This window comes from Physella acuta, unplaced genomic scaffold, assembly GCF_028476545.2.
Source record: "Physella acuta isolate Inbredline_101_S28 unplaced genomic scaffold, ASM2847654v3 ptg000353l, whole genome shotgun sequence".
Classification (NCBI taxonomy): Eukaryota; Metazoa; Mollusca; class Gastropoda; family Physidae; genus Physella; species Physella acuta.
In genome coordinates, this window is record NW_026731872.1 from 895,879 (window position 1) to 923,654 (window position 27,776).

Sequence of the window (27,776 nt, forward strand, 5' to 3'; positions counted from 1 at the left end):
CCTTACGTTGCTTTCAACTGTCTCCAGGATTGTTTATGTCAGCCAACATTTTTTCTTCCGTGTGGGTTCCAGTCCATCTCTTGCCTCACTTTGTTTTATATCTGATGACTGAGTAGAATGTCAGACTTACACAGCGAAGGGGTTGAGGTGTTTATTGTCCCCCCGTCCAAATTATAAACATTTCCTAACAGCAGCTGGTCATGACATAGATATTTGTATCAAGCTTGAATACCCTACTCCCCATGACATACAGATATTTGTATCAAGCTTGACTACCCTATTCCCCATGACATACAGATATTTGTATCAAGCTCGAATACATTACTCCCCATGACATACAGATATTTGTATCAAGCTTGAATACCCTACTCCCCATGACATACTTGCCAGATCCTCCCCCGCATAACCAATGACATATTTGTTTTACCTGGATTTTACTTTCACTAAACATTCGTTTGATAACCTAACAGTTGGAGTACACAGAATTCTTTCCCACCAGTTGGAGGGGTGGTTTGTTTACCTTACCTTTGGTGGATTGTCCACCTTACCTTTGTTGGATTGTCCACCTTACCTTTGGTGGATTGTCCACCTTACCTTTGGCAGATTGTCCTCCTTACCTTTGGTGGATTGTCCCCCCTTACTTTTGGTTGATCGTCCACCTTACCTTTGGTGGATTGTCCACCTTACCTTTGGCGGATGATCCAAATGAGCAGCTGTCATTATTTGTGTTGGCCAGGACCGCTGTACTGCAGGTGCCTGTGTCATGTTTATTTACAAAGTAAACTCTGTTTCAGCCTGTGACTAATAGTGATATCGGCACTCAGAATAACACAATGAGGGTCAAGAGGTCAGACTTTGATGCTTTCGAGGCCCTGGCTATAGATGGAAGGGCAGCTAAAAAAGGTGAAGCTTCATTTTTTTATTGAATGTGTTAGGCATACTTTCTGGGGACCATAGGAAAAGTTCCTCCAAAAATATGTTTGTGGTGATCCCATGTATAGGAGGCTTGAGAACTAGATATTATTAATGAATGTAGGAGGCTTGAGAACTAGATATTATTAATGAATGTAGGAGGCTTGAGAACTAGATATTATTAATGAATGTAGGAGGCTTGAGAACTAGATATTATTAATGAATGTTGGAGGCTTGAGAACTAGATATTATTAATGAATGTAGGAGGCTTGAGAACTAGATATTATTAATGAATGTAGGAGGCTTGAGAACTAGATATTATTAATGAATGTTGGAGGCTTGAGAACTAGATATTATTAATGAATGTAGGAGGCTTGAGAACTAGATATTATTAATGAATGTTGGTCTCTGCCTGGATTACACCCAGTCGCCAGGCAACATAGACTACATATCTAGCAAACTGCATTCACAAATTTATTTTGTAACTAATTATTCTCCCACCACCAGTACAATATACCATATCTTGTAATTAAATTTGTATACACTAAATTAATTGTTTAGATTAGTTAGGGAATTTAATTTGCCTCCACAACATTAGATTGTGATATTAAGAACTGACATTATTGCAAATGGTAGGTTAGTGTTTAGCAGACTAGAATGTAGAGAGTTGGTTTAGCGATGTTTTGTAACATATTGCAAGTTTTCAGAGTTTTAAAATTTTGTTTTTCCAAAATTTTCATTGATCAGCTGACAAAAATGATTATGGACAAGAAATTCCTCCCCGTGGTACTACAGAAGGCAAACACAGTGGTCCCCCCTTCCTCCCACCTCAGTTGTTGCAAGTCATTTTAAATAAAGATACCCCAGCTCATGTAAGTAACAGAAACTTTATCCATGCCTTGAAGTTGTGGTAGCTCTGGCCAGTCTTAACATTTGGCAAGTTAGGGATGGTATACACACAAAACCCAATCACAAGAGATAGAACTTGTCTGAATTGCAAATTCTAATATTTTAGCAGAATGAGAATATAAAAGAAAACTTTCAGCCAATACATTATTAAAACTTCTGGAAATTTTTAAACTAAATTTAATCAGAAATAGTTTACCACATGTATTTAACTAGGTATATTTGACCACATGTATGAAATGAGATATATTTGACCACATGTATGAAATGAGATATATTTGACCACATGTATGAAATGAGATATATTTGACCACATGTATGAAATGATATATTTGACCAGGTTGAACCTTCCTTACTGCCAGAACCAAATCATGTGATGTTGAATCACCTGTATGCATTATCCATCAAGGTAAGCTAACTTGTAATACAGGTCCACCTTAACTCATTTGCTACTAATGTGACCCAATTGTGGATCTATCACATTTTCATACAGAAAGCTCTTCGCTTCTGTTTTCTTAGCGTTAACTAAATGCACAATTTTTTTCCCCCCAAAAATAACTGGAAGTTTCTAACATTTTAATAATTTTATAGTAAGTTACTAAGTCGAGTTTCGGACAAATTTTTACACTTGTTTTTGTGTAAATGGTCGCTCTGGCATTATTGTGGTTTTCAATTTGTTTTAAAGAATCAGATAAATAGATTCTCTTATGTTAGATTCTGAAACACTGAGGCGATCTCAGACCATATCGTTGCATCTCAAAATTCATTCTAAACTATAGTTTTTGAAAAACATAAAAATATTTTTTCTGAGAGATAATACATTTCGTTATTCAATTAGTATATTGTGTGCCTTTTTAATTTTTTAAAATGTTTTAAAACAATTTCTAAGAAAAGTTGTTGGGGGTTACCTCCCTCAGCTTAGGGACTGGGGAAGGGTTTTGAGATAGGCTTTAGTTGCAGATAAGATTGTATAGTTGTTTAATTCTGTGTTGTCAGTTATTAATGCCAGATTTTCTATTTCAGGATGGTGTAATGGTATTAAGTGCAACCCACAGATTCCGCAAAAAGTATGTCACCACACTTCTGTACAAGCCCATCCAATAGAATAATCTATTTAATTAGTAGGACTTATGTATAAATTCTAGCCTCATTTGATTGGTCACATCTGTTGAGCAGTATTGAATGTGTTGAGCATAATCTTTTGTTTGCTGGTGTAAATACTTGTTGGCGGGCTGGAATGAATGAATGACCGGTCCAGTCAAGTGGTTTTGTTTCTTCTTGTGGTATATACAACACTAGAATGTTTGTGATCAGTGGAATAATAAATGTATACAGAATTTTTTTTGTTTTCATTATCCCCTTTCTTTCATGACCAGAAATTTTTTTCTTAACTGCCTGGACTGTTCAGCTAACTTTAGAGTGCCAAGTTGCACTACATCACATTAGTTAGTGCTAACATGATGCCAGTTCTGTTTATGTAAATATGTATAGATATGATTAAACCAAGAATGAAAATATTCATCAGTTTGTTTTATTTCTCACATAGTCAATAGATATGAAATGAGTATTAGAAAGATTGAGATTACTCCTGCTAGACCAGGGGTTACTCCCCCTGCCCCATCAGACCAACTTGAGGATGTCGTCTCCCTTGCTGCAGGTGTGGCCAGTTCCATCTGGCTCCACACTGATAGCTTTGACCACACCGTTCTCCACCACCATGGCATACCTGCAACATACACTTTGGATCAATGCTTGCATCAGTCCCACCCCATAGGCTGATTGAATGATCCAAGTCAATTTCAGGGAATTGGATACAAAAGAGAATTCTTAAATCAAAAAGATTGTACGTTTTTAAATTTTGGTTGAAAATTTGTTCATATGTGAGTAAACATGTTTTAAAATATGTTAACTTCACAAATCAAACCATTTTCTAGTCAGACTATAAAAAACTCAATCTTGACATAGGATGGTGGGTAATGGAACTGATAACACCAGTGATGAAAAAACTCACCTTTTGCTGCGCACACTCCCTAAAACTGCAGTCAGGTCCAGGGATAAGTCAATAGCCTAAAGGAAATATGTAGCATCATTAGTATAATGAAAGCTACGACTCTTGAGGATATAACAAGTGTAAGAATGAGCTATATAACAAGTGTAAGAAAGAGCCTACCTTAGTAAAGGCACCACATGTGTCAGCTAAAAATTGAATCTGACAAAAAAAAAAACAAAACAAGTAGCATTTAAGTTGGTCCCTAAATCAAGATAAAATCAAATGACTGTGGAAGTAAGAAACCATGAGATCACAAGCCTAAATCAAGATAAAATCAAATGACTGTGGAAGTAAGAAACCATGAGATCACAAGCCTAAATCAAGATAAAATCAAATGACTGTGGAAGTAAGAAACCATGAGATCTCAAGCCTAAATCAAGATAAAATCAAATGACTGTGGAAGTAAGAAACCATGAGATCTCAAGCCTAAATCAAGATAAAATCAAATGACTGTGGAAGTAAGAAACCATGAGATCACAAGCCTAAATCAAGATAAAATCAAATGACTGTGGAAGTAAGAAACCATGAGATCTCAAGCCTAAATCAAGATAAAATCAAATGACTGTGGAAGTAAGAAACCATGAGATCACAAGCCTAAATCAAGATAAAATCAAATGACTGTGGAAGTAAGAAACCATGAGATCACAAGTCTAAATCAAGATAAAATCAAATGACTGTGGAAGTAAGAAACCATGAGATCACAAGTCTAAATCAAGATAAAATCAAATGACTGTGGAAGTAAGAAACCATGAGATCTCAAGCCTAAATCAAGATAAAATCAAATGACTGTGGAAGTAAGAAACCATGAGATCTCAAGCCTAAATCAAGATAAAATCAAATGACTGTGGAAGTAAGAAACCATGAGATCACAAGCCTAAATCAAGATAAAATCAAATGACTGTGGAAGTAAGAAACCATGGGATCTCAAGCCTAAATCAAGATAAAATCAAATGACTGTGGAAGTAAGAAACCATGAGATCACAAGCCTAAATCAAGATAAAATCAAATGACTGTGGAAGTAAGAAACCATGAGATCACAAGCCTAAATCAAGATAAAATCAAATGACTGTGGAAGTAAGAAACCATGAGATCACAAGTCTAAATCAAGATAAAATCAAATGACTGTGGAAGTAAGAAACCATGAGATCACAAGTCTAAATCAAGATAAAATCAAATGACTGTGGAAGTAAGAAACCATGAGATCTCAAGCCTAAATCAAGATAAAATCAAATGACTGTGGAAGTAAGAAACCATGAGATCTCAAGCCTAAATCAAGATAAAATCAAATGACTGTGGAAGTAAGAAACCATGAGATCACAAGCCTAAATCAAGATAAAATCAAATGACTGTGGAAGTAAGAAACCATGGGATCTCAAGCCTAAATCAAGATAAAATCAAATGACTGTGGAAGTAAGAAACCATGAGATCACAAGCCTAAATCAAGATAAAATCAAATGACTGTGGAAGTAAGAAACCATGAGATCACAAGCCTAAATCAAGATAAAATCAAATGACTGTGGAAGTAAGAAACCATGAGATCACAAGCCTAAATCAAGATAAAATCAAATGACTGTGGAAGTAAGAAACCATGAGATCACAAGCCTAAATCAAGATAAAATCAAATGACTGTGGAAGTAAGAAACCATGAGATCTCAAGCCTAAATCAAGATAAAATCAAATGACTGTGGAAGTAAGAAACCATGAGATCTCAAGCCTAAATCAAGATAAAATCAAATGACTGTGGAAGTAAGAAACCATGAGATCACAAGCCTAAATCAAGATAAAATCAAATGACTGTGGAAGTAAGAAACCATGAGATCTCAAGCCTAAATCAAGATAAAATCAAATGACTGTGGAAGTAAGAAACCATGAGATCACAAGCCTAAATCAAGATAAAATCAAATGACTGTGGAAGTAAGAAACCATGAGATCACAAGTCTAAATCAAGATAAAATCAAATGACTGTGGAAGTAAGAAACCATGAGATCACAAGTCTAAATCAAGATAAAATCAAATGACTGTGGAAGTAAGAAACCATGAGATCTCAAGCCTAAATCAAGATAAAATCAAATGACTGTGGAAGTAAGAAACCATGAGATCTCAAGCCTAAATCAAGATAAAATCAAATGACTGTGGAAGTAAGAAACCATGAGATCACAAGCCTAAATCAAGATAAAATCAAATGACTGTGGAAGTAAGAAACCATGGGATCTCAAGCCTAAATCAAGATAAAATCAAATGACTGTGGAAGTAAGAAACCATGAGATCACAAGCCTAAATCAAGATAAAATCAAATGACTGTGGAAGTAAGAAACCATGAGATCACAAGCCTAAATCAAGATAAAATCAAATGACTGTGGAAGTAAGAAACCATGAGATCACAAGTCTAAATCAAGATAAAATCAAATGACTGTGGAAGTAAGAAACCATGAGATCACAAGTCTAAATCAAGATAAAATCAAATGACTGTGGAAGTAAGAAACCATGAGATCTCAAGCCTAAATCAAGATAAAATCAAATGACTGTGGAAGTAAGAAACCATGAGATCTCAAGCCTAAATCAAGATAAAATCAAATGACTGTGGAAGTAAGAAACCATGAGATCACAAGCCTAAATCAAGATAAAATCAAATGACTGTGGAAGTAAGAAACCATGAGATCTCAAGCCTAAATCAAGATAAAATCAAATGACTGTGGAAGTAAGAAACCATGAGATCACAAGCCTAAATCAAGATAAAATCAAATGACTGTGGAAGTAAGAAACCATGAGATCACAAGTCTAAATCAAGATAAAATCAAATGACTGTGGAAGTAAGAAACCATGAGATCACAAGTCTAAATCAAGATAAAATCAAATGACTGTGGAAGTAAGAAACCATGAGATCTCAAGCCTAAATCAAGATAAAATCAAATGACTGTGGAAGTAAGAAACCATGAGATCACAAGTCTAAATCAAGATAAAATCAAATGACTGTGGAAGTAAGAAAGCTCAAGCACTGTACTAAGGATGCCAAGAGTTGCCTACCTTCCCTGAAGCATCTAAAGACTTGCCCCAAGCTGCTGTGACAAATGGATCATTGACGGCCACACAAATCACCTTCTTGACACCTTTGTCTTGGAGGGCACTGACTGACTTGAGGAAGCCTGGCACATGATCCTGAGAGCAACAAAATCATTCACTTTTTATTTTAGTTACTTCAAGAGTCAAATACATAGTGCTGGCTTGCTGAGTCAAAATCTGAACACAACTAAAATTACTTTTTGTAATAAACTTTTTGTAACTTGAATGATTACAATTTATTCACAGAATTTAAAATTAAGGATGATAAACAAAACAAATGGTAGGCAACAACACAGGCAAATGTGTATAAAACTGACAGGCACTGACAACACTAGCAGGTGTAGGATAACCAATGTTGGTGTGTCTAAATGGGATGGGTTTTAGATGGGCTAATTATGTCAAACAAATGTGACAATGGCTGTACTAACATTATGTGACACACACATGGCTGTACTAACATTATGTGACAAATGGCTGTACTAACATTATGTGACACACAAATGGCTGTACTAACATTATGTGACACACAAATGGCTGTACTAACATTATGTGACACAAATGGCTGTACTAACATTATGTGACACAAATGGCTGTACTAACATTATGTGACACACAAATGGCTGTACTAACATTATGTGACACAAATGGCTGTACTAACATTATGTGACAAATGGCTGTACTAACATTATGTGACAAATGGCTGTACTAACATTATGTGACAAATGGCTGTACTAACATTATGTGACACAAATGGCTGTACTAACATTATGTGACACACAAATGGCTGTACTAACATTATGTGACACACAAATGGCTGTACTAACATTATGTGACAAATGGCTGTACTAACATTATGTGACAAATGGCTGTACTAACATTATGTGACAAATGGCTGTACTAACATTATGTGACACACAAATGGCTGTACTAACATTATGTGACAAATGGCTGTACTAACATTATGTGACAAATGGCTGTACTAACATTATGTGACAAATGGCTGTACTAACATTATGTGACAATGGCTGTACTAACATTATGTGACACACAAATGGCTGTACTAACATTATGTGACACAAATGGCTGTACTAACATTATGTGACACAAATGGCTGTACTAACATTATGTGACACACAAATGGCTGTACTTACATTATGTGACAAATGGCTGTACTAACATTATGTGACACACAAATGGCTGTACTAACATTATGTGACACACAAATGGCTGTACTAACATTATGTGACAAATGGCTGTACTAACATTATGTGACACAAATGGCTGTACTAACATTATGTGACACAAATGGCTGTACTAACATTATGTGACACAAATGGCTGTACTAACATTATGTGACACACAAATGGCTGTACTAACATTATGTGACACACAAATGGCTGTACTAACATTATGTGACACACAAATGGCTGTACTAACATTATGTGACAAATGGCTGTACTAACATTATGTGACAATGGCTGTACTAACATTATGTGACACACAAATGGCTGTACTAACATTATGTGACACACAAATGGCTGTACTAACATTATGTGACAAATGGCTGTACTAACATTATGTGACAAATGGCTGTACTAACATTATGTGACAAATGGCTGTACTAAAATTATGTGACAATGGCTGTACTAACATTATGTGACACAAATGGCTGTACTAACATTATGTGACACACAAATGGCTGTACTAACATTATGTGACACACAAATGGCTGTACTAACATTATGTGACAAATGGCTGTACTAACATTATGTGACAAATGGCTGTACTAACATTATGTGACAATGGCTGTACTAACATTATGTGACACACAAATGGCTGTACTAACATTATGTGACAAATGGCTGTACTAACATTATGTGACACACAAATGGCTGTACTAACATTATGTGACAAATGGCTGTACTAACATTATGTGACAAATGGCTGTACTAACATTATGTGACACAAATGGCTGTACTAACATTATGTGACACACAAATGGCTGTACTAACATTATGTGACAATGGCTGTACTAACATTATGTGACACACAAATGGCTGTACTAACATTATGTGACACACAAATGGCTGTACTAACATTATGTGACACACAAATGGCTGTACTAACATTATGTGACACAAATGGCTGTACTAACATTATGTGACAAATGGCTGTACTAACATTATGTGACAAATGGCTGTACTAACATTATGTGACACACAAATGGCTGTACTAACATTATGTGACAAATGGCTGTACTAACATTATGTGACAATGGCTGTACTAACATTATGTGACACACAAATGGCTGTACTAACATTATGTGACACACAAATGGCTGTACTAACATTATGTGACACACAAATGGCTGTACTAACATTATGTGACACACAAATGGCTGTACTAACATTATGTGACAAATGGCTGTACTAACATTATGTGACACACAAATGGCTGTACTAACATTATGTGACAAATGGCTGTACTAACATTATGTGACAAATGGCTGTACTAACATTATGTGACAAATGGCTGTACTAACATTATGTGACACACAAATGGCTGTACTAACATTATGTGACAAATGGCTGTACTAACATTATGTGACAAATGGCTGTACTAACATTATGTGACAATGGCTGTACTAACATTATGTGACACACAAATGGCTGTACTAACATTATGTGACACAAATGGCTGTACTAACATTATGTGACACAAATGGCTGTACTAACATTATGTGACACAAATGGCTGTACTAACATTATGTGACACACAAATGGCTGTACTTACATTATGTGACAAATGGCTGTACTAACATTATGTGACACACAAATGGCTGTACTAACATTATGTGACAAATGGCTGTACTAACATTATGTGACACAAATGGCTGTACTAACATTATGTGACACAAATGGCTGTACTAACATTATGTGACACAAATGGCTGTACTAACATTATGTGACACACAAATGGCTGCACTAACATTATGTGACACACAAATGGCTGTACTAACATTATGTGACACACAAATGGCTGTACTAACATTATGTGACAAATGGCTGTACTAACATTATGTGACAATGGCTGTACTAACATTATGTGACACACAAATGGCTGTACTAACATTATGTGACACACAAATGGCTGTACTAACATTATGTGACAAATGGCTGTACTTACATTATGTGACAAATGGCTGTACTAACATTATGTGACAAATGGCTGTACTAACATTATGTGACAATGGCTGTACTAACATTATGTGACACAAATGGCTGTACTAACATTATGTGACACACAAATGGCTGTACTAACATTATGTGACACACAAATGGCTGTACTAACATTATGTGACAAATGGCTGTACTAACATTATGTGACAAATGGCTGTACTAACATTATGTGACAATGGCTGTACTAACATTATGTGACACACAAATGGCTGTACTAACATTATGTGACAAATGGCTGTACTAACATTATGTGACACACAAATGGCTGTACTAACATTATGTGACAAATGGCTGTACTAACATTATGTGACAAATGGCTGTACTAACATTATGTGACACAAATGGCTGTACTAACATTATGTGACACACAAATGGCTGTACTAACATTATGTGACAATGGCTGTACTAACATTATGTGACACACAAATGGCTGTACTAACATTATGTGACACACAAATGGCTGTACTAACATTATGTGACACACAAATGGCTGTACTAACATTATGTGACACAAATGGCTGTACTAACATTATGTGACAAATGGCTGTACTAACATTATGTGACAAATGGCTGTACTAACATTATGTGACACACAAATGGCTGTACTAACATTATGTGACAAATGGCTGTACTAACATTATGTGACAATGGCTGTACTAACATTATGTGACACACAAATGGCTGTACTAACATTATGTGACACACAAATGGCTGTACTAACATTATGTGACACACAAATGGCTGTACTAACATTATGTGACACACAAATGGCTGTACTAACATTATGTGACACACAAATGGCTGTACTAACATTATGTGACAAATGGCTGTACTAACATTATGTGACAATGGCTGTACTAACATTATGTGACACACAAATGGCTGTACTAACTTTATGTGACAAATGGCTGTACTAACATTATGTGACACAAATGGCTGTACTAACATTATGTGACAAATGGCTGTACTTACATTATGTGACACACAAATGGCTGTACTAACATTATGTGACAAATGGCTGTACTAACATTATGTGACAAATGGCTGTACTAACATTATGTGACAAATGGCTGTACTAACATTATGTGACAATGGCTGTACTAACATTATGTGACACACAAATGGCTGTACTAACATTATGTGACAAATGGCTGTACTAACATTATGTGACAATGGCTGTACTAACATTATGTGACACACAAATGGCTGTACTAACATTATGTGACACACAAATGGCTGTACTAACATTATGTGACACACAAATGGCTGTACTAACATTATGTGACAAATGGCTGTACTAACATTATGTGACAATGGCTGTACTAACATTATGTGACACAAAAATGGCTGTACTAACATTATGTGACAAATGGCTGTACTAACATTATGTGACACAAATGGCTGTACTAACATTATGTGACAAATGGCTGTACTTACATTATGTGACAAATGGCTGTACTAACATTATGTGACAAATGGCTGTACTAACATTATGTGACACACAAATGGCTGTACTAACATTATGTGACAAATGGCTGTACTAACATTATGTGACAAATGGCTGTACTAACATTATGTGACAAATGGCTGTACTAACATTATGTGACACAAATGGCTGTACTAACATTATGTGACAAATGGCTGTACTTACATTATGTGACACACAAATGGCTGTACTAATATTATGTGACAAATGGCTGTACTAACATTATGTGACAAATGGCTGTACTAACATTATGTGACAAATGGCTGTACTAACATTATGTGACAATGGCTGTACTAACATTATGTGACACACAAATGGCTGTACTAACATTATGTGACACACAAATGGCTGTACTAACATTATGTGACAAATGGCTGTACTAACATTATGTGACAAATGACTGTACTAACATTATGTGACAAATGGCTGTACTAACATTATGTGACACACAAATGGCTGTACTAACATTATGTGACACACAAATGGCTGTACTAACATTATGTGACACACAAATGGCTGTACTAACATTATGTGACAATGGCTGTACTAACATTATGTGACAAATGGCTGTACTAACATTATGTGACAATGGCTGTACTAACATTATGTGACACACAAATGGCTGTACTAACATTATGTGACACACAAATGGCTGTACTAACATTATGTGACACACAAATGGCTGTACTAACATTATGTGACACACAAATGGCTGTACTAACATTATGTGACAAATGGCTGTACTAACATTATGTGACACACAAATGGCTGTACTAACATTATGTGACAAATGGCTGTACTAACATTATGTGACAAATGGCTGTACTAACATTATGTGACAAATGGCTGTACTAACATTATGTGACACACAAATGGCTGTACTAACATTATGTGACAAATGGCTGTACTAACATTATGTGACAAATGGCTGTACTAACATTATGTGACAAATGGCTGTACTAACATTATGTGACAATGGCTGTACTAACATTATGTGACACACAAATGGCTGTACTAACATTATGTGACACAAATGGCTGTACTAACATTATGTGACACAAATGGCTGTACTAACATTATGTGACACACAAATGGCTGTACTTACATTATGTGACAAATGGCTGTACTAACATTATGTGACACACAAATGGCTGTACTAACATTATGTGACACACAAATGGCTGTACTAACATTATGTGACAAATGGCTGTACTAACATTATGTGACACAAATGGCTGTACTAACATTATGTGACACAAATGGCTGTACTAACATTATGTGACACAAATGGCTGTACTAACATTATGTGACACACAAATGGCTGTACTAACATTATGTGACACACAAATGGCTGTACTAACATTATGTGACAAATGGCTGTACTAACATTATGTGACAATGGCTGTACTAACATTATGTGACACACAAATGGCTGTACTAACATTATGTGACACACAAATGGCTGTACTAACATTATGTGACAAATGGCTGTACTTACATTATGTGACAAATGGCTGTACTAACATTATGTGACAAATGGCTGTACTAACATTATGTGACAATGGCTGTACTAACATTATGTGACACAAATGGCTGTACTAACATTATGTGACACACAAATGGCTGTACTAACATTATGTGACACACAAATGGCTGTACTAACATTATGTGACAAATGGCTGTACTAACATTATGTGACAAATGGCTGTACTAACATTATGTGACAATGGCTGTACTAACATTATGTGACACACAAATGGCTGTACTAACATTATGTGACAAATGGCTGTACTAACATTATGTGACACACAAATGGCTGTACTAACATTATGTGACAAATGGCTGTACTAACATTATGTGACAAATGGCTGTACTAACATTATGTGACACAAATGGCTGTACTAACATTATGTGACACACAAATGGCTGTACTAACATTATGTGACAATGGCTGTACTAACATTATGTGACACACAAATGGCTGTACTAACATTATGTGACACACAAATGGCTGTACTAACATTATGTGACACACAAATGGCTGTACTAACATTATGTGACACAAATGGCTGTACTAACATTATGTGACAAATGGCTGTACTAACATTATGTGACAAATGGCTGTACTAACATTATGTGACAAATGGCTGTACTAACATTATGTGACACAAATGGCTGTACTAACATTATGTGACACACAAATGGCTGTACTAACATTATGTGACACACAAATGGCTGTACTAACATTATGTGACAAATGGCTGTACTAACATTATGTGACAAATGGCTGTACTAACATTATGTGACAAATGGCTGTACTAACATTATGTGACACACAAATGGCTGTTCTAACATTATGTGACAAATGGCTGTACTAACATTATGTGACAAATGGCTGTACTAACATTATGTGACAAATGGCTGTACTAACATTATGTGACAATGGCTGTACTAACATTATGTGACACACAAATGGCTGTACTAACATTATGTGACACAAATGGCTGTACTAACATTATGTGACACAAATGGCTGTACTAACATTATGTGACACACAAATGGCTGTACTTACATTATGTGACAAATGGCTGTACTAACATTATGTGACACACAAATGGCTGTACTAACATTATGTGACACACAAATGGCTGTACTAACATTATGTGACAAATGGCTGTACTAACATTATGTGACACAAATGGCTGTACTAACATTATGTGACACAAATGGCTGTACTAACATTATGTGACACAAATGGCTGTACTAACATTATGTGACACACAAATGGCTGTACTAACATTATGTGACACACAAATGGCTGTACTAACATTATGTGACACACAAATGGCTGTACTAACATTATGTGACAAATGGCTGTACTAACATTATGTGACAATGGCTGTACTAACATTATGTGACACACAAATGGCTGTACTAACATTATGTGACACACAAATGGCTGTACTAACATTATGTGACAAATGGCTGTACTAACATTATGTGACAAATGGCTGTACTAACATTATGTGACAAATGGCTGTACTAAAATTATGTGACAATGGCTGTACTAACATTATGTGACACAAATGGCTGTACTAACATTATGTGACACACAAATGGCTGTACTAACATTATGTGACACACAAATGGCTGTACTAACATTATGTGACAAATGGCTGTACTAACATTATGTGACAAATGGCTGTACTAACATTATGTGACAATGGCTGTACTAACATTATGTGACACACAAATGGCTGTACTAACATTATGTGACAAATGGCTGTACTAACATTATGTGACACACAAATGGCTGTACTAACATTATGTGACAAATGGCTGTACTAACATTATGTGACAAATGGCTGTACTAACATTATGTGACACAAATGGCTGTACTAACATTATGTGACACACAAATGGCTGTACTAACATTATGTGACAATGGCTGTACTAACATTATGTGACACACAAATGGCTGTACTAACATTATGTGACACACAAATGGCTGTACTAACATTATGTGACACACAAATGGCTGTACTAACATTATGTGACACAAATGGCTGTACTAACATTATGTGACAAATGGCTGTACTAACATTATGTGACAAATGGCTGTACTAACATTATGTGACACACAAATGGCTGTACTAACATTATGTGACAAATGGCTGTACTAACATTATGTGACAATGGCTGTACTAACATTATGTGACACACAAATGGCTGTACTAACATTATGTGACACACAAATGGCTGTACTAACATTATGTGACACACAAATGGCTGTACTAACATTATGTGACACACAAATGGCTGTACTAACATTATGTGACAAATGGCTGTACTAACATTATGTGACACACAAATGGCTGTACTAACATTATGTGACAAATGGCTGTACTAACATTATGTGACAAATGGCTGTACTAACATTATGTGACAAATGGCTGTACTAACATTATGTGACACACAAATGGCTGTACTAACATTATGTGACAAATGGCTGTACTAACATTATGTGACAAATGGCTGTACTAACATTATGTGACAAATGGCTGTACTAACATTATGTGACAATGGCTGTACTAACATTATGTGACACACAAATGGCTGTACTAACATTATGTGACACAAATGGCTGTACTAACATTATGTGACACAAATGGCTGTACTAACATTATGTGACACAAATGGCTGTACTAACATTATGTGACACACAAATGGCTGTACTTACATTATGTGACAAATGGCTGTACTAACATTATGTGACACACAAATGGCTGTACTAACATTATGTGACACACAAATGGCTGTACTAACATTATGTGACAAATGGCTGTACTAACATTATGTGACACAAATGGCTGTACTAACATTATGTGACACAAATGGCTGTACTAACATTATGTGACACAAATGGCTGTACTAACATTATGTGACACACAAATGGCTGTACTAACATTATGTGACACACAAATGGCTGTACTAACATTATGTGACACACAAATGGCTGTACTAACATTATGTGACAAATGGCTGTACTAACATTATGTGACAATGGCTGTACTAACATTATGTGACACACAAATGGCTGTACTAACATTATGTGACACACAAATGGCTGTACTAACATTATGTGACAAATGGCTGTACTTACATTATGTGACAAATGGCTGTACTAACATTATGTGACAAATGGCTGTACTAACATTATGTGACAATGGCTGTACTAACATTATGTGACACAAATGGCTGTACTAACATTATGTGACACACAAATGGCTGTACTAACATTATGTGACACACAAATGGCTGTACTAACATTATGTGACAAATGGCTGTACTAACATTATGTGACAAATGGCTGTACTAACATTATGTGACAATGGCTGTACTAACATTATGTGACACACAAATGGCTGTACTAACATTATGTGACAAATGGCTGTACTAACATTATGTGACACACAAATGGCTGTACTAACATTATGTGACAAATGGCTGTACTAACATTATGTGACAAATGGCTGTACTAACATTATGTGACACAAATGGCTGTACTAACATTATGTGACACACAAATGGCTGTACTAACATTATGTGACAATGGCTGTACTAACATTATGTGACACACAAATGGCTGTACTAACATTATGTGACACACAAATGGCTGTACTAACATTATGTGACACACAAATGGCTGTACTAACATTATGTGACACAAATGGCTGTACTAACATTATGTGACAAATGGCTGTACTAACATTATGTGACAAATGGCTGTACTAACATTATGTGACACACAAATGGCTGTACTAACATTATGTGACAAATGGCTGTACTAACATTATGTGACAATGGCTGTACTAACATTATGTGACACACAAATGGCTGTACTAACATTATGTGACACACAAATGGCTGTACTAACATTATGTGACACACAAATGGCTGTACTAACATTATGTGACACACAAATGGCTGTACTAACATTATGTGACACACAAATGGCTGTACTAACATTATGTGACAAATGGCTGTACTAACATTATGTGACAATGGCTGTACTAACATTATGTGACACACAAATGGCTGTACTAACTTTATGTGACAAATGGCTGTACTAACATTATGTGACACAAATGGCTGTACTAACATTATGTGACAAATGGCTGTACTTACATTATGTGACACACAAATGGCTGTACTAACATTATGTGACAAATGGCTGTACTAACATTATGTGACAAATGGCTGTACTAACATTATGTGACAAATGGCTGTACTAACATTATGTGACAATGGCTGTACTAACATTATGTGACACACAAATGGCTGTACTAACATTATGTGACAAATGGCTGTACTAACATTATGTGACAATGGCTGTACTAACATTATGTGACACACAAATGGCTGTACTAACATTATGTGACACACAAATGGCTGTACTAACATTATGTGACACACAAATGGCTGTACTAACATTATGTGACAAATGGCTGTACTAACATTATGTGACAATGGCTGTACTAACATTATGTGACACACAAATGGCTGTACTAACATTATGTGACAAATGGCTGTACTAACATTATGTGACACAAATGGCTGTACTAACATTATGTGACAAATGGCTGTACTTACATTATGTGACACACAAATGGCTGTACTAACATTATGTGACACACAAATGGCTGTACTAACATTATGTGACAAATGGCTGTACTAACATTATGTGACAATGGCTGTACTAACATTATGTGACACACAAATGGCTGTACTAACATTATGTGACAAATGGCTGTACTAACATTATGTGACACAAATGGCTGTACTAACATTATGTGACAAATGGCTGTACTTACATTATGTGACACACAAATGGCTGTACTAACATTATGTGACAAATGGCTGTACTAACATTATGTGACAAATGGCTGTACTAACATTATGTGACAAATGGCTGTACTAACATTATGTGACAATGGCTGTACTAACATTATGTGACACACAAATGGCTGTACTAACATTATGTGACACACAAATGGCTGTACTAACATTATGTGACAAATGGCTGTACTAACATTATGTGACAAATGGCTGTACTAACATTATGTGACAAATGGCTGTACTAACATTATGTGACACACAAATGGCTGTACTAACATTATGTGACACACAAATGGCTGTACTAACAATATGTGACACACAAATGGCTGTACTAACATTATGTGACAATGGCTGTACTAACATTATGTGACAAATGGCTGTACTAACATTATGTGACAATGGCTGTACTAACATTATGTGACACACAAATGGCTGTACTAACATTATGTGACAAATGGCTGTACTAACATTATGTGACACACAAATGGCTGTACTAACATTATGTGACAAATGGCTGTACTAACATTATGTGACACACAAATGGCTGTACTAACATTATGTGACACACAAATGGCTGTACTAACATTATGTGACACACAAATGGCTGTACTAACATTATGTGACAATGGCTGTACTAACATTATGTGACAAATGGCTGTACTAACATTATGTGACAATGGCTGTACTAACATTATGTGACACACAAATGGCTGTACTAACATTATGTGACAAATGGCTGTACTAACATTATGTGACACACAAATGGCTGTACTAACATTATGTGACAAATGGCTGTACTAACATTATGTGACAAATGGCTGTACTAACATTATGTGACACAAATGGCTGTACTAACATTATGTGACACACAAATGGCTGTACTAACATTATGTGACAAATGGCTGTACTAACATTATGTGACAATGGCTGTACTAACATTATGTGACACACAAATGGCTGTACTAACATTATGTGACACACAAATGGCTGTACTAACATTATGTGACAATGGCTGTACTAACATTATGTGACACACAAATGGCTGTACTAACATTATGTGACACACAAATGGCTGTACTAACATTATGTGACACACAAATGGCTGTACTAACATTATGTGACAATGGCTGTACTAACATTATGTGACACACAAATGGCTGTACTAACATTATGTGACAAATGGCTGTACTAACATTATGTGACACACAAATGGCTGTACTAACATTATGTGACAAATGGCTGTACTAACATTATGTGACAAATGGCTGTACTAACATTATGTGACACAAATGGCTGTACTAACATTATGTGACACAAATGGCTGTACTAACATTATGTGACAAATGGCTGTACTAACATTATGTGACAAATGGCTGTACTAACATTATGTGACAAATGGCTGTACTAACATTATGTGACACAAATGGCTGTACTAACATTATGTGACAAATGGCTGTACTAACATTATGTGACAAATGGCTGTACTAACATTATGTGACAAATGGCTGTACTAACATTATGTGACAAATGGCTGTACTAACATTATGTGACACAAATGGCTGTACTAACATTATGTGACAAATGGCTGTACTAACATTATGTGACAATGGCTGTACTAACATTATGTGACAAATGGCTGTACTAACATTATGTGACACACAAATGGCTGTACTAACATTATGTGACAAATGGCTGTACTAACATTATGTGACACACAAATGGCTGTACTAACATTATGTGACACAAATGGCTGTACTAACATTATGTGACACACAAATGGCTGTACTAACATTATGTGACACAAATGGCTGTACTAACATTATGTGACACACAAATGGCTGTACTAACATTATGTGACAAATGGCTGTACTAACATTATGTGACAAATGGCTGTACTAACATTATGTGACACACAAATGGCTGTACTAACATTATGTGACAAATGGCTGTACTAACATTATGTGACAAATGGCTGTACTAACATTATGTGACACAAATGGCTGTACTAACATTATGTGACACACAAATGGCTGTACTAACATTATGTGACAAATGGCTGTACTAACATTATGTGACAATGGCTGTACTAACATTATGTGACACACAAATGGCTGTACTAACATTATGTGACACACAAATGGCTGTACTAACATTATGTGACAATGGCTGTACTAACATTATGTGACACACAAATGGCTGTACTAACATTATGTGACACACAAATGGCTGTACTAACATTATGTGACACACAAATGGCTGTACTAACATTATGTGACAATGGCTGTACTAACATTATGTGACACACAAATGGCTGTACTAACATTATGTGACAAATGGCTGTACTAACATTATGTGACACACAAATGGCTGTACTAACATTATGTGACAAATGGCTGTACTAACATTATGTGACAAATGGCTGTACTAACATTATGTGACACAAATGGCTGTACTAACATTATGTGACACAAATGGCTGTACTAACATTATGTGACAAATGGCTGTACTAACATTATGTGACAAATGGCTGTACTAACATTATGTGACAAATGGCTGTACTAACATTATGTGACACAAATGGCTGTACTAACATTATGTGACAAATGGCTGTACTAACATTATGTGACAAATGGCTGTACTAACATTATGTGACAAATGGCTGTACTAACATTATGTGACAAATGGCTGTACTAACATTATGTGACACAAATGGCTGTACTAACATTATGTGACAAATGGCTGTACTAACATTATGTGACAATGGCTGTACTAACATTATGTGACAAATGGCTGTACTAACATTATGTGACACACAAATGGCTGTACTAACATTATGTGACAAATGGCTGTACTAACATTATGTGACACACAAATGGCTGTACTAACATTATGTGACAAATGGCTGTACTAACATTATGTGACACACAAATGGCTGTACTAACATTATGTGACACAAATGGCTGTACTAACATTATGTGACACACAAATGGCTGTACTAACATTATGTGACACAAATGGCTGTACTAACATTATGTGACACACAAATGGCTGTACTAACATTATGTGACAAATGGCTGTACTAACATTATGTGACAAATGGCTGTACTAACATTATGTGACAAATGGCTGTACTAACATTATGTGACACAAATGGCTGTACTAACATTATGTGACAAATGGCTGTAGTAACATTATGTGACAAATGGCTGTACTAACATTATGTGACAAATGGCTGTACTAACATTATGTGACACAAATGGCTGTACTAACATTATGTGACAAATGGTTGTACTAACATTATGTGACAAATGGCTGTACTAACATTATGTGACAAATGGCTGTACTAACATTATGTGACAAATGGCTGTACTAACATTATGTGACACAAATGGCTGTACTAACATTATGTGACAAATGGCTGTACTAACATTATGTGACAATGGCTGTACTAACATTATGTGACAAATGGCTGTACTAACATTATGTGACACAAATGGCTGTACTAACATTATGTGACACAAATGGCTGTACTAACATTATGTGACAATGGCTGTACTAACATTATGTGACACAAATGGCTGTACTAACATTATGTGACACACAAATGGCTGTACTAACATTATGTGACACACAAATGGCTGTACTAACATTATGTGACAATGGCTGTACTAACATTATGTGACAATGGCTGTACTAACATTATGTGACACACAAATGGCTGTACTAACATTATGTGACAAATGGCTGTACTAACATTATGTGACAATGGCTGTACTAACATTATGTGACACACAAATGGCTGTACTAACATTATGTGACACACAAATGGCTGTACTAACATTATGTGACAATGGCTGTACTAACATTATGTGACACACAAATGGCTGTACTTACATTATGTGACAAATGGCTGTACTAACATTATGTGACAAATGGCTGTACTAACATTATGTGACAATGGCTGTACTAACATTATGTGACACAAATGGCTGTACTAACATTATGTGACACACAAATGGCTGTACTAACATTATGTGACACACAAATGGCTGTACTAACATTATGTGACAAATGGCTGTACTAACATTATGTGACAAATGGCTGTACTTACATTATGGCAGGTTGGTGTGAAGGCACCGGGAACACCAAAGATGACGTATTTGCCGTTACTGAACTCCTTGGTGTTGACTTTTTTATCAGGCGCTCCCTCATACAAGTCCACTTGTGGCAGCTTGTCCCCGGCCTATACCCAGGAGTAGAAGAGAATGGCTTGATAAGTTGGTGCAGGAGTAGAAGAGAATGGCTTGATTAAATATTAAATAAGTTAGCTGCATCTGATGAAAACATCGCTATTCTTTATATCTTACTGAAATACAATTGTTTAAAAACAGGAATGAAGCTTTGAAACACATTTGTAAGTTTCAAAACATAGAATCTAGACCCCCTAGATCTAAATTTAAATCCTTCTCAAATTGTGAAAGAATTATTAAAATTTAACGAGTCACCTTTTTTTCACATTACTAGATCTAATAGATCTACTAAGTTACTAACTACTACACTCGGTATCTATCGTTTTAGCGTAATCAATTCAGCCGGCGCTAGTAATGTAGGGATAAGATAACTAATGAATAAGGCTAAAATATGAATATATTTTTGCATATTGTACTAAAATACTAAAGGTAATCGAATATTTAACAACAATTAATGGTTAAATCAATAAAGACATAATAGGACAGCAGCTAATGTAAAGCCAGAGCTCAGTACAGGCTTGAGTTCAATATAGTGTTAGAAGTGTACAGCCTCTAAGACGGCTCATTAGGAATACGGCGGTCGGCAAAACGCCCGAGTCCGACGATATCTGAACATCAATTTTATTTTTTATGACGTGTGGATTACCTTTAAGAGCTGAGCTTGGGGGGGGGGGGGGGGGGGGGGGGGAACAGTCGCCCCCCCCCTGCTGTCACCACCACTAGCGCCGCTTATGTCCACATATTAATCACACATTTTGCGTGGAGCTTATGGACACAGTTTATAGGTGGGGCTCATGCGCTTACTAAAAATGGCGACCAGTTTCGCTTTCACTAAACGGTAGAGGGATAAAACTAATAATTACGAGGCCATCGTTAATTTTAGACATCGGAACTTTCCGTTTCTATTTCAGTCTGTTATTTAAGAATTCCCAGATGTACTTTTGACCTAATTTCTTTGTTTGTCTCGCAAGCGACACGTTAGTGAAAATAGCTCTATGAATTCTTGTCTTTTATATCAAATAACTCTTACATATCGCTTCCCGGCGCAAACCAGCTTATGTCAGATGTAAACTCTAAAGTAGGGGTTCCCAACCCTGTGCCCGCGGGCGCCATGGCGCCCGCTGAACGATTCGTATGTGCCCGCCTCTCACTATTCGACAGAGACAGAATTTTTTTCATAAACATTATTTAATAATATGATTTATTTTTATTAATGTATTACAGCTTTGATTTTTTTTTTACTGCCTAGGTTTATTAAATATGTTCGATACTTGTCCCAACTTGTCTAGCGGCGAGCCAGACTGCACTATTTACTTTTGGAATACAGTGGATAGAGAAAAGTTCCCATTGTTGAAAAAAGCGGCATATAAAATTGAATCATTTTTCGGTTCGACATATTTATATGCGAACCATTGTTTTCAAACATAAACTTAATAAATTCAAGATATAGATCTCGACTCACCGATGAGCATCTTTATGATTGTCTGCTAACAGGATTATCGTCATACGCTCGTAATTATGAAGCTCTGGCCAATGAAATGCAATGCCAAAGATCACATTGACTTTAATATATTTTATAATTAAATGTTTTCTTTGTATTTATGTGTTTTGTTTACTTTCTTTACGTTTTGTAAATACATTTCTCTGTGTGTATGCAATTTGAAAAAAATGCCAAATAATTTTATTATTTTTAAAAATTTTTGTTTATTATTTATTAATACATTATGACTATAGGAAAATAAGAAAATAAATTATGGGAAAATGACAATTTATGGAATAAGTTTGTCAATTTAAAATAGGTGGTGCCCGCCACCCTACCGATATTTTAGCATGTGCTCTAGAGTAAAAAAAGGTTGGGAACCCCTGCTCTAAAGTATTAATTTTACACACATTAAAGTTAACTGGTAATAATTTATTGTGTTAATGAGATATGTGCGTGGGAAAACGATCACCCCCAATAATGCCATTTTATTATAATCTTGTTTAGTGAAAACGAGGCGCGGGAAAATGTATGCTGCGCAGGAATCCAATCATTTGGCTAGATTTATGACTGTTTTTTTATGTCACACCTAAAAATAGAATGTTTATGCTTTCTTCATTGATGATCGTTTTTATTATTTTTTAAACCGAAAGTATGAATATGAATTATTAGTTAGATTGCAGGTTTTGTAACTTGGTATACTTACCATTTATCAATTTTAAAAGCATAGCATCCTGTTTTTGCACAAATATACTAATATAGTCATAAAACACAGAAATATTAAGTTATAATTGCGATGTGCCACACCCCCTCAAGAAAACACGTGTTTATTAAGCTGTTTATCTCACTTTACACTTTACAACAGTAATTATTCTAATTAAGATTAATTTTCAAATTTTTATCACTTATTAAGCACATGTTTACTAAAAATAAAAAAAAAGACAAAAGCAAATTCTGTTTTAATGAAGCCGAAGGTCACGGGTCAAGTTTTTTTTTCCTTCTGTCAAGTTCAGTGGAGGGTGCCACAGACTGACCTGACTTTGGAATTTTTTTCAGTAATAATGACTTTGCACAGAAAGTTAAAATATGCTAAATTAGCTTAGTTTACTAGTGTTCTAGCTATTATTGATACATTTTTAATAAAAAAAAAATCATTCTGTAAAATTCTCATCAAAAAGCCTACTAAGTAGATCTACTACTTAGTACTAGATATTCTAGATCTAGATCTAGAGTAGATTTCCTCACGCGGTCAAAGCCATATTGCGATCACATTCCCGTTTTTCGCTTCGTATAATATTTGTTTGGATGCTTTATACGAAACTACCGGTATCTGCTGTAAGCATGTCCATTTCTAAATATATCCAGGTCAAGTTCTTTTGTTTTCCCTTTCTGGAAGACAAGTTTTTAAATTTTTAAGTTGAGGTATGACGTCAGCCGGTGATCCCAGTTCCCCCGGATGAAAGCACTAGGTCCGGGATGAGACGAATAAAACCAACCAATCAAAGCTGTTTATAATTAGGTTAACTATAAATAGCTTCTACATATGTGTGGGACACTGTAAATACTATAGCTAAGGCTACTAAAGCAACCTGAGAGGTCAAATGGGGGTGATCGCAGCTGGGCTGAGGATTCGGGTCGTTTTCCTCGCTGCGTAACCAATGACTTGAGCTAGACTAGCCTAGATCTAGATGCTCTATATTTCAAGCTAAGTCTAGAATCTGTATAGTTTATACATTATTCTGTGGTTTTAAATTATTTCGATCATCTACTTCTTCTAGAACTAGTTTGTGTCTCCATATACAAGCATATCTAAGCAAATGTTAGGTTTTGTCTTGTTAGTAATTGTTACGTCCCTTTGTTATGATTATTAAAATTGCGTCCCTTGAGTTATCACTGGGTCATCCGTGATGTGTTGTTAATAAATTTAATTAAAGTGTTTTTTATTTGGTTTTGCAGTCTATTAATTCATAATACAATCAACAACACGTTTGAAGGTGTAAATTATTTATTTTAGCTATTAAAATTGGATCAAAACGTAAAAAACTACGCTTGTTACGCAACAGGAAAATGTGACCGACGGCAAGAAAAAAAGGGGAAAAAAAGATCGCAAGCAGGCACGTCACTAAAACATGAATATCTCAAATACTATGCGTAGGAATACAAAATGACTTATAAATATTAGAGTAGAATGGCAGCGGAATAACACGGTACTTTCAGTTTGTTTCTGTGTGAAACGGGTACAAAATAGCGCCCGATGAAAATCGGGACTTCGGATTTTTTTGCTACGTGTGACCGCGTTAGGAAATCTACTCTAGAGGAGTTTACACTTTTCGGACACACACCAAAAATTACGTAGGACCGAACACTTCGTCGGTTTTTGGCTCATAGAAACTTTAATTAGCATGTCTCACGCGAAACCACGGCGCCTGCACGTAAACTGTTCATTTATGAACACTTCCGTGTCAAGTACTTCCGTTTCCTTTCTCAAGAATTATTTTTAGAAATTTTTTAACGTTGCATGGTACGCACATTTCTATTTTTACACCAGCCGGATGAAGTGACCTAGGGTTGGACTTAGGGGCAAAACTTGAACCAATCAACGCTTAGCTAAAAGGTTACACTATAAATAGCTTCTATATATGTATGGAACATCGTAAATGTCAAGGTTAATGGGTTATTTTGTGCTTGAACAATAAAAAAGGGGTGTTCGCTAACTTTTTTGACCTTACATGGGATCGGACAGCAACACAAAAATATTATTAAATAAGAATTTAGAGCATAAAAGGGGCTGGTTATTGAAGGGAAAGGGTCAAAATAAGGTCAAGAAGGCAGTGGAATGCGAAAGAGGAGGGGGAATCATGTGACCTGGCTGGCTTAGCAACGTACTGCGCGAGCCGCAATGGCTGAATGGGATGAACTTTGGGAGTGTGGGAAAAAGGTTTTATACTATTAAAATTACCTCACAAACAATCAATAACACAATATAAATGCATATAATATATGTTTTTATTCATTAAATTGACTTTAAATTATTCTAAATGAACAAAAAGTGCTATGTCCGATGACGGGTAAAGGTGTCCGAACACATGTAAAACTGTATTACATGTGTTCGAACACACGTTAAGACCCCCCAGTCACTATAACAAGAATAGCTTAAGTTCTATGCGTATGAATACAAAATGACACACACATTATTAAAGTAGAATGGTTGCGGATAGATATGATACTTTTTTTTGTTTTCTATGTTAAGCGGTTACTGAATGAGACCGCATGGAATTTTTACGTTGCGTTTTTTCGCTATGTGTGTCCGAAAAGTGTAAGCTCCTCTAGTACTATTACTAACGATAGCCGATAGACCAGTTGGCAGTTGTTAGTTACCTCTCCTGCACATTACTTATCATTACTAGGACTAATAATTTATATACCTTAATTGGCATGTTTAAAATGCTGCTCGTCTGAATCAAGCGTTTAGCAAACACTTTACGTAATGCTGTTAATGACCGAGGAGTAATACCACAAAGTGACTGCATTGCCCTTTGCCAATATTTTTATTTTAGCACAGGTTTATTTAAAGTTAAACAATGCAAGAAGGCTAAGCTAACCGAAAACTAGCATATTAGCTAGCCAGGTAATAGATCTAGATCTAGATCTAGATCTAAATCTAGTGTTAATCAAAGAAGAAATGAAAATTGCTATTCTTCAAGGCTATATAAAGTTACTACATTCTTGATCATTGATATATTTTTTTATATTATTTAAAAATGAGCTTAGAACGGGATGTGTTCAATTATCTCGGATCTGTCCTGCTATTTTAATATTTTATTGTGCTATATACCAATCGCCGTCCACTGTATTCAACTAAACTGCACGTGATTTACGATAATCACACAGGCCCGAGTCGACCAAAGCACGCATTGACCGGCCAATGTGCGCATTGACCGGCTCTCTTGGTTTAAGTTCGAAGAGCTTAACACAGATAACGTATTTCGTACTT

General features: G+C 35.6%; 2 protein-coding genes across 7 annotated transcripts in view; one reads left to right on the top strand and one right to left on the bottom strand.

Moving 5' to 3' along the window:
* LOC131941256 (5'-AMP-activated protein kinase subunit beta-2) overlaps positions 1-3,339 on the top strand; it is a 16,742-nt gene extending 13,403 nt beyond the window's left edge. For all 6 annotated transcript variants that reach the window (XM_059300386.1, XM_059300389.1, XM_059300388.1 and 3 more), the window contains 4 exons: positions 795-903; positions 1,660-1,784; positions 2,159-2,227; positions 2,842-3,339. In XM_059300386.1, coding sequence (XP_059156369.1) covers positions 795-903; positions 1,660-1,784; positions 2,159-2,227; positions 2,842-2,922 — 384 coding nt within the window. In that variant the 3' untranslated portion in view covers positions 2,923-3,339. The remainder of the gene's footprint in view (positions 1-794; positions 904-1,659; positions 1,785-2,158; positions 2,228-2,841) is intronic.
* On the bottom strand, positions 3,328-27,402 carry LOC131941257 (peroxiredoxin-5, mitochondrial). The gene is made up of 6 exons (XM_059300392.1): positions 27,208-27,402; positions 22,164-22,295; positions 6,893-7,024; positions 3,989-4,027; positions 3,830-3,885; positions 3,328-3,544 (listed from the first exon to the last, which is right to left on the bottom strand). Exons 1-6 carry the CDS (start codon positions 27,310-27,312, stop codon positions 3,439-3,441), a joined length of 570 nt encoding a protein of 189 aa, XP_059156375.1. The 5' UTR covers positions 27,313-27,402; the 3' UTR covers positions 3,328-3,438.
* Between the last annotated feature and the right edge of the window lie 374 nt (positions 27,403-27,776).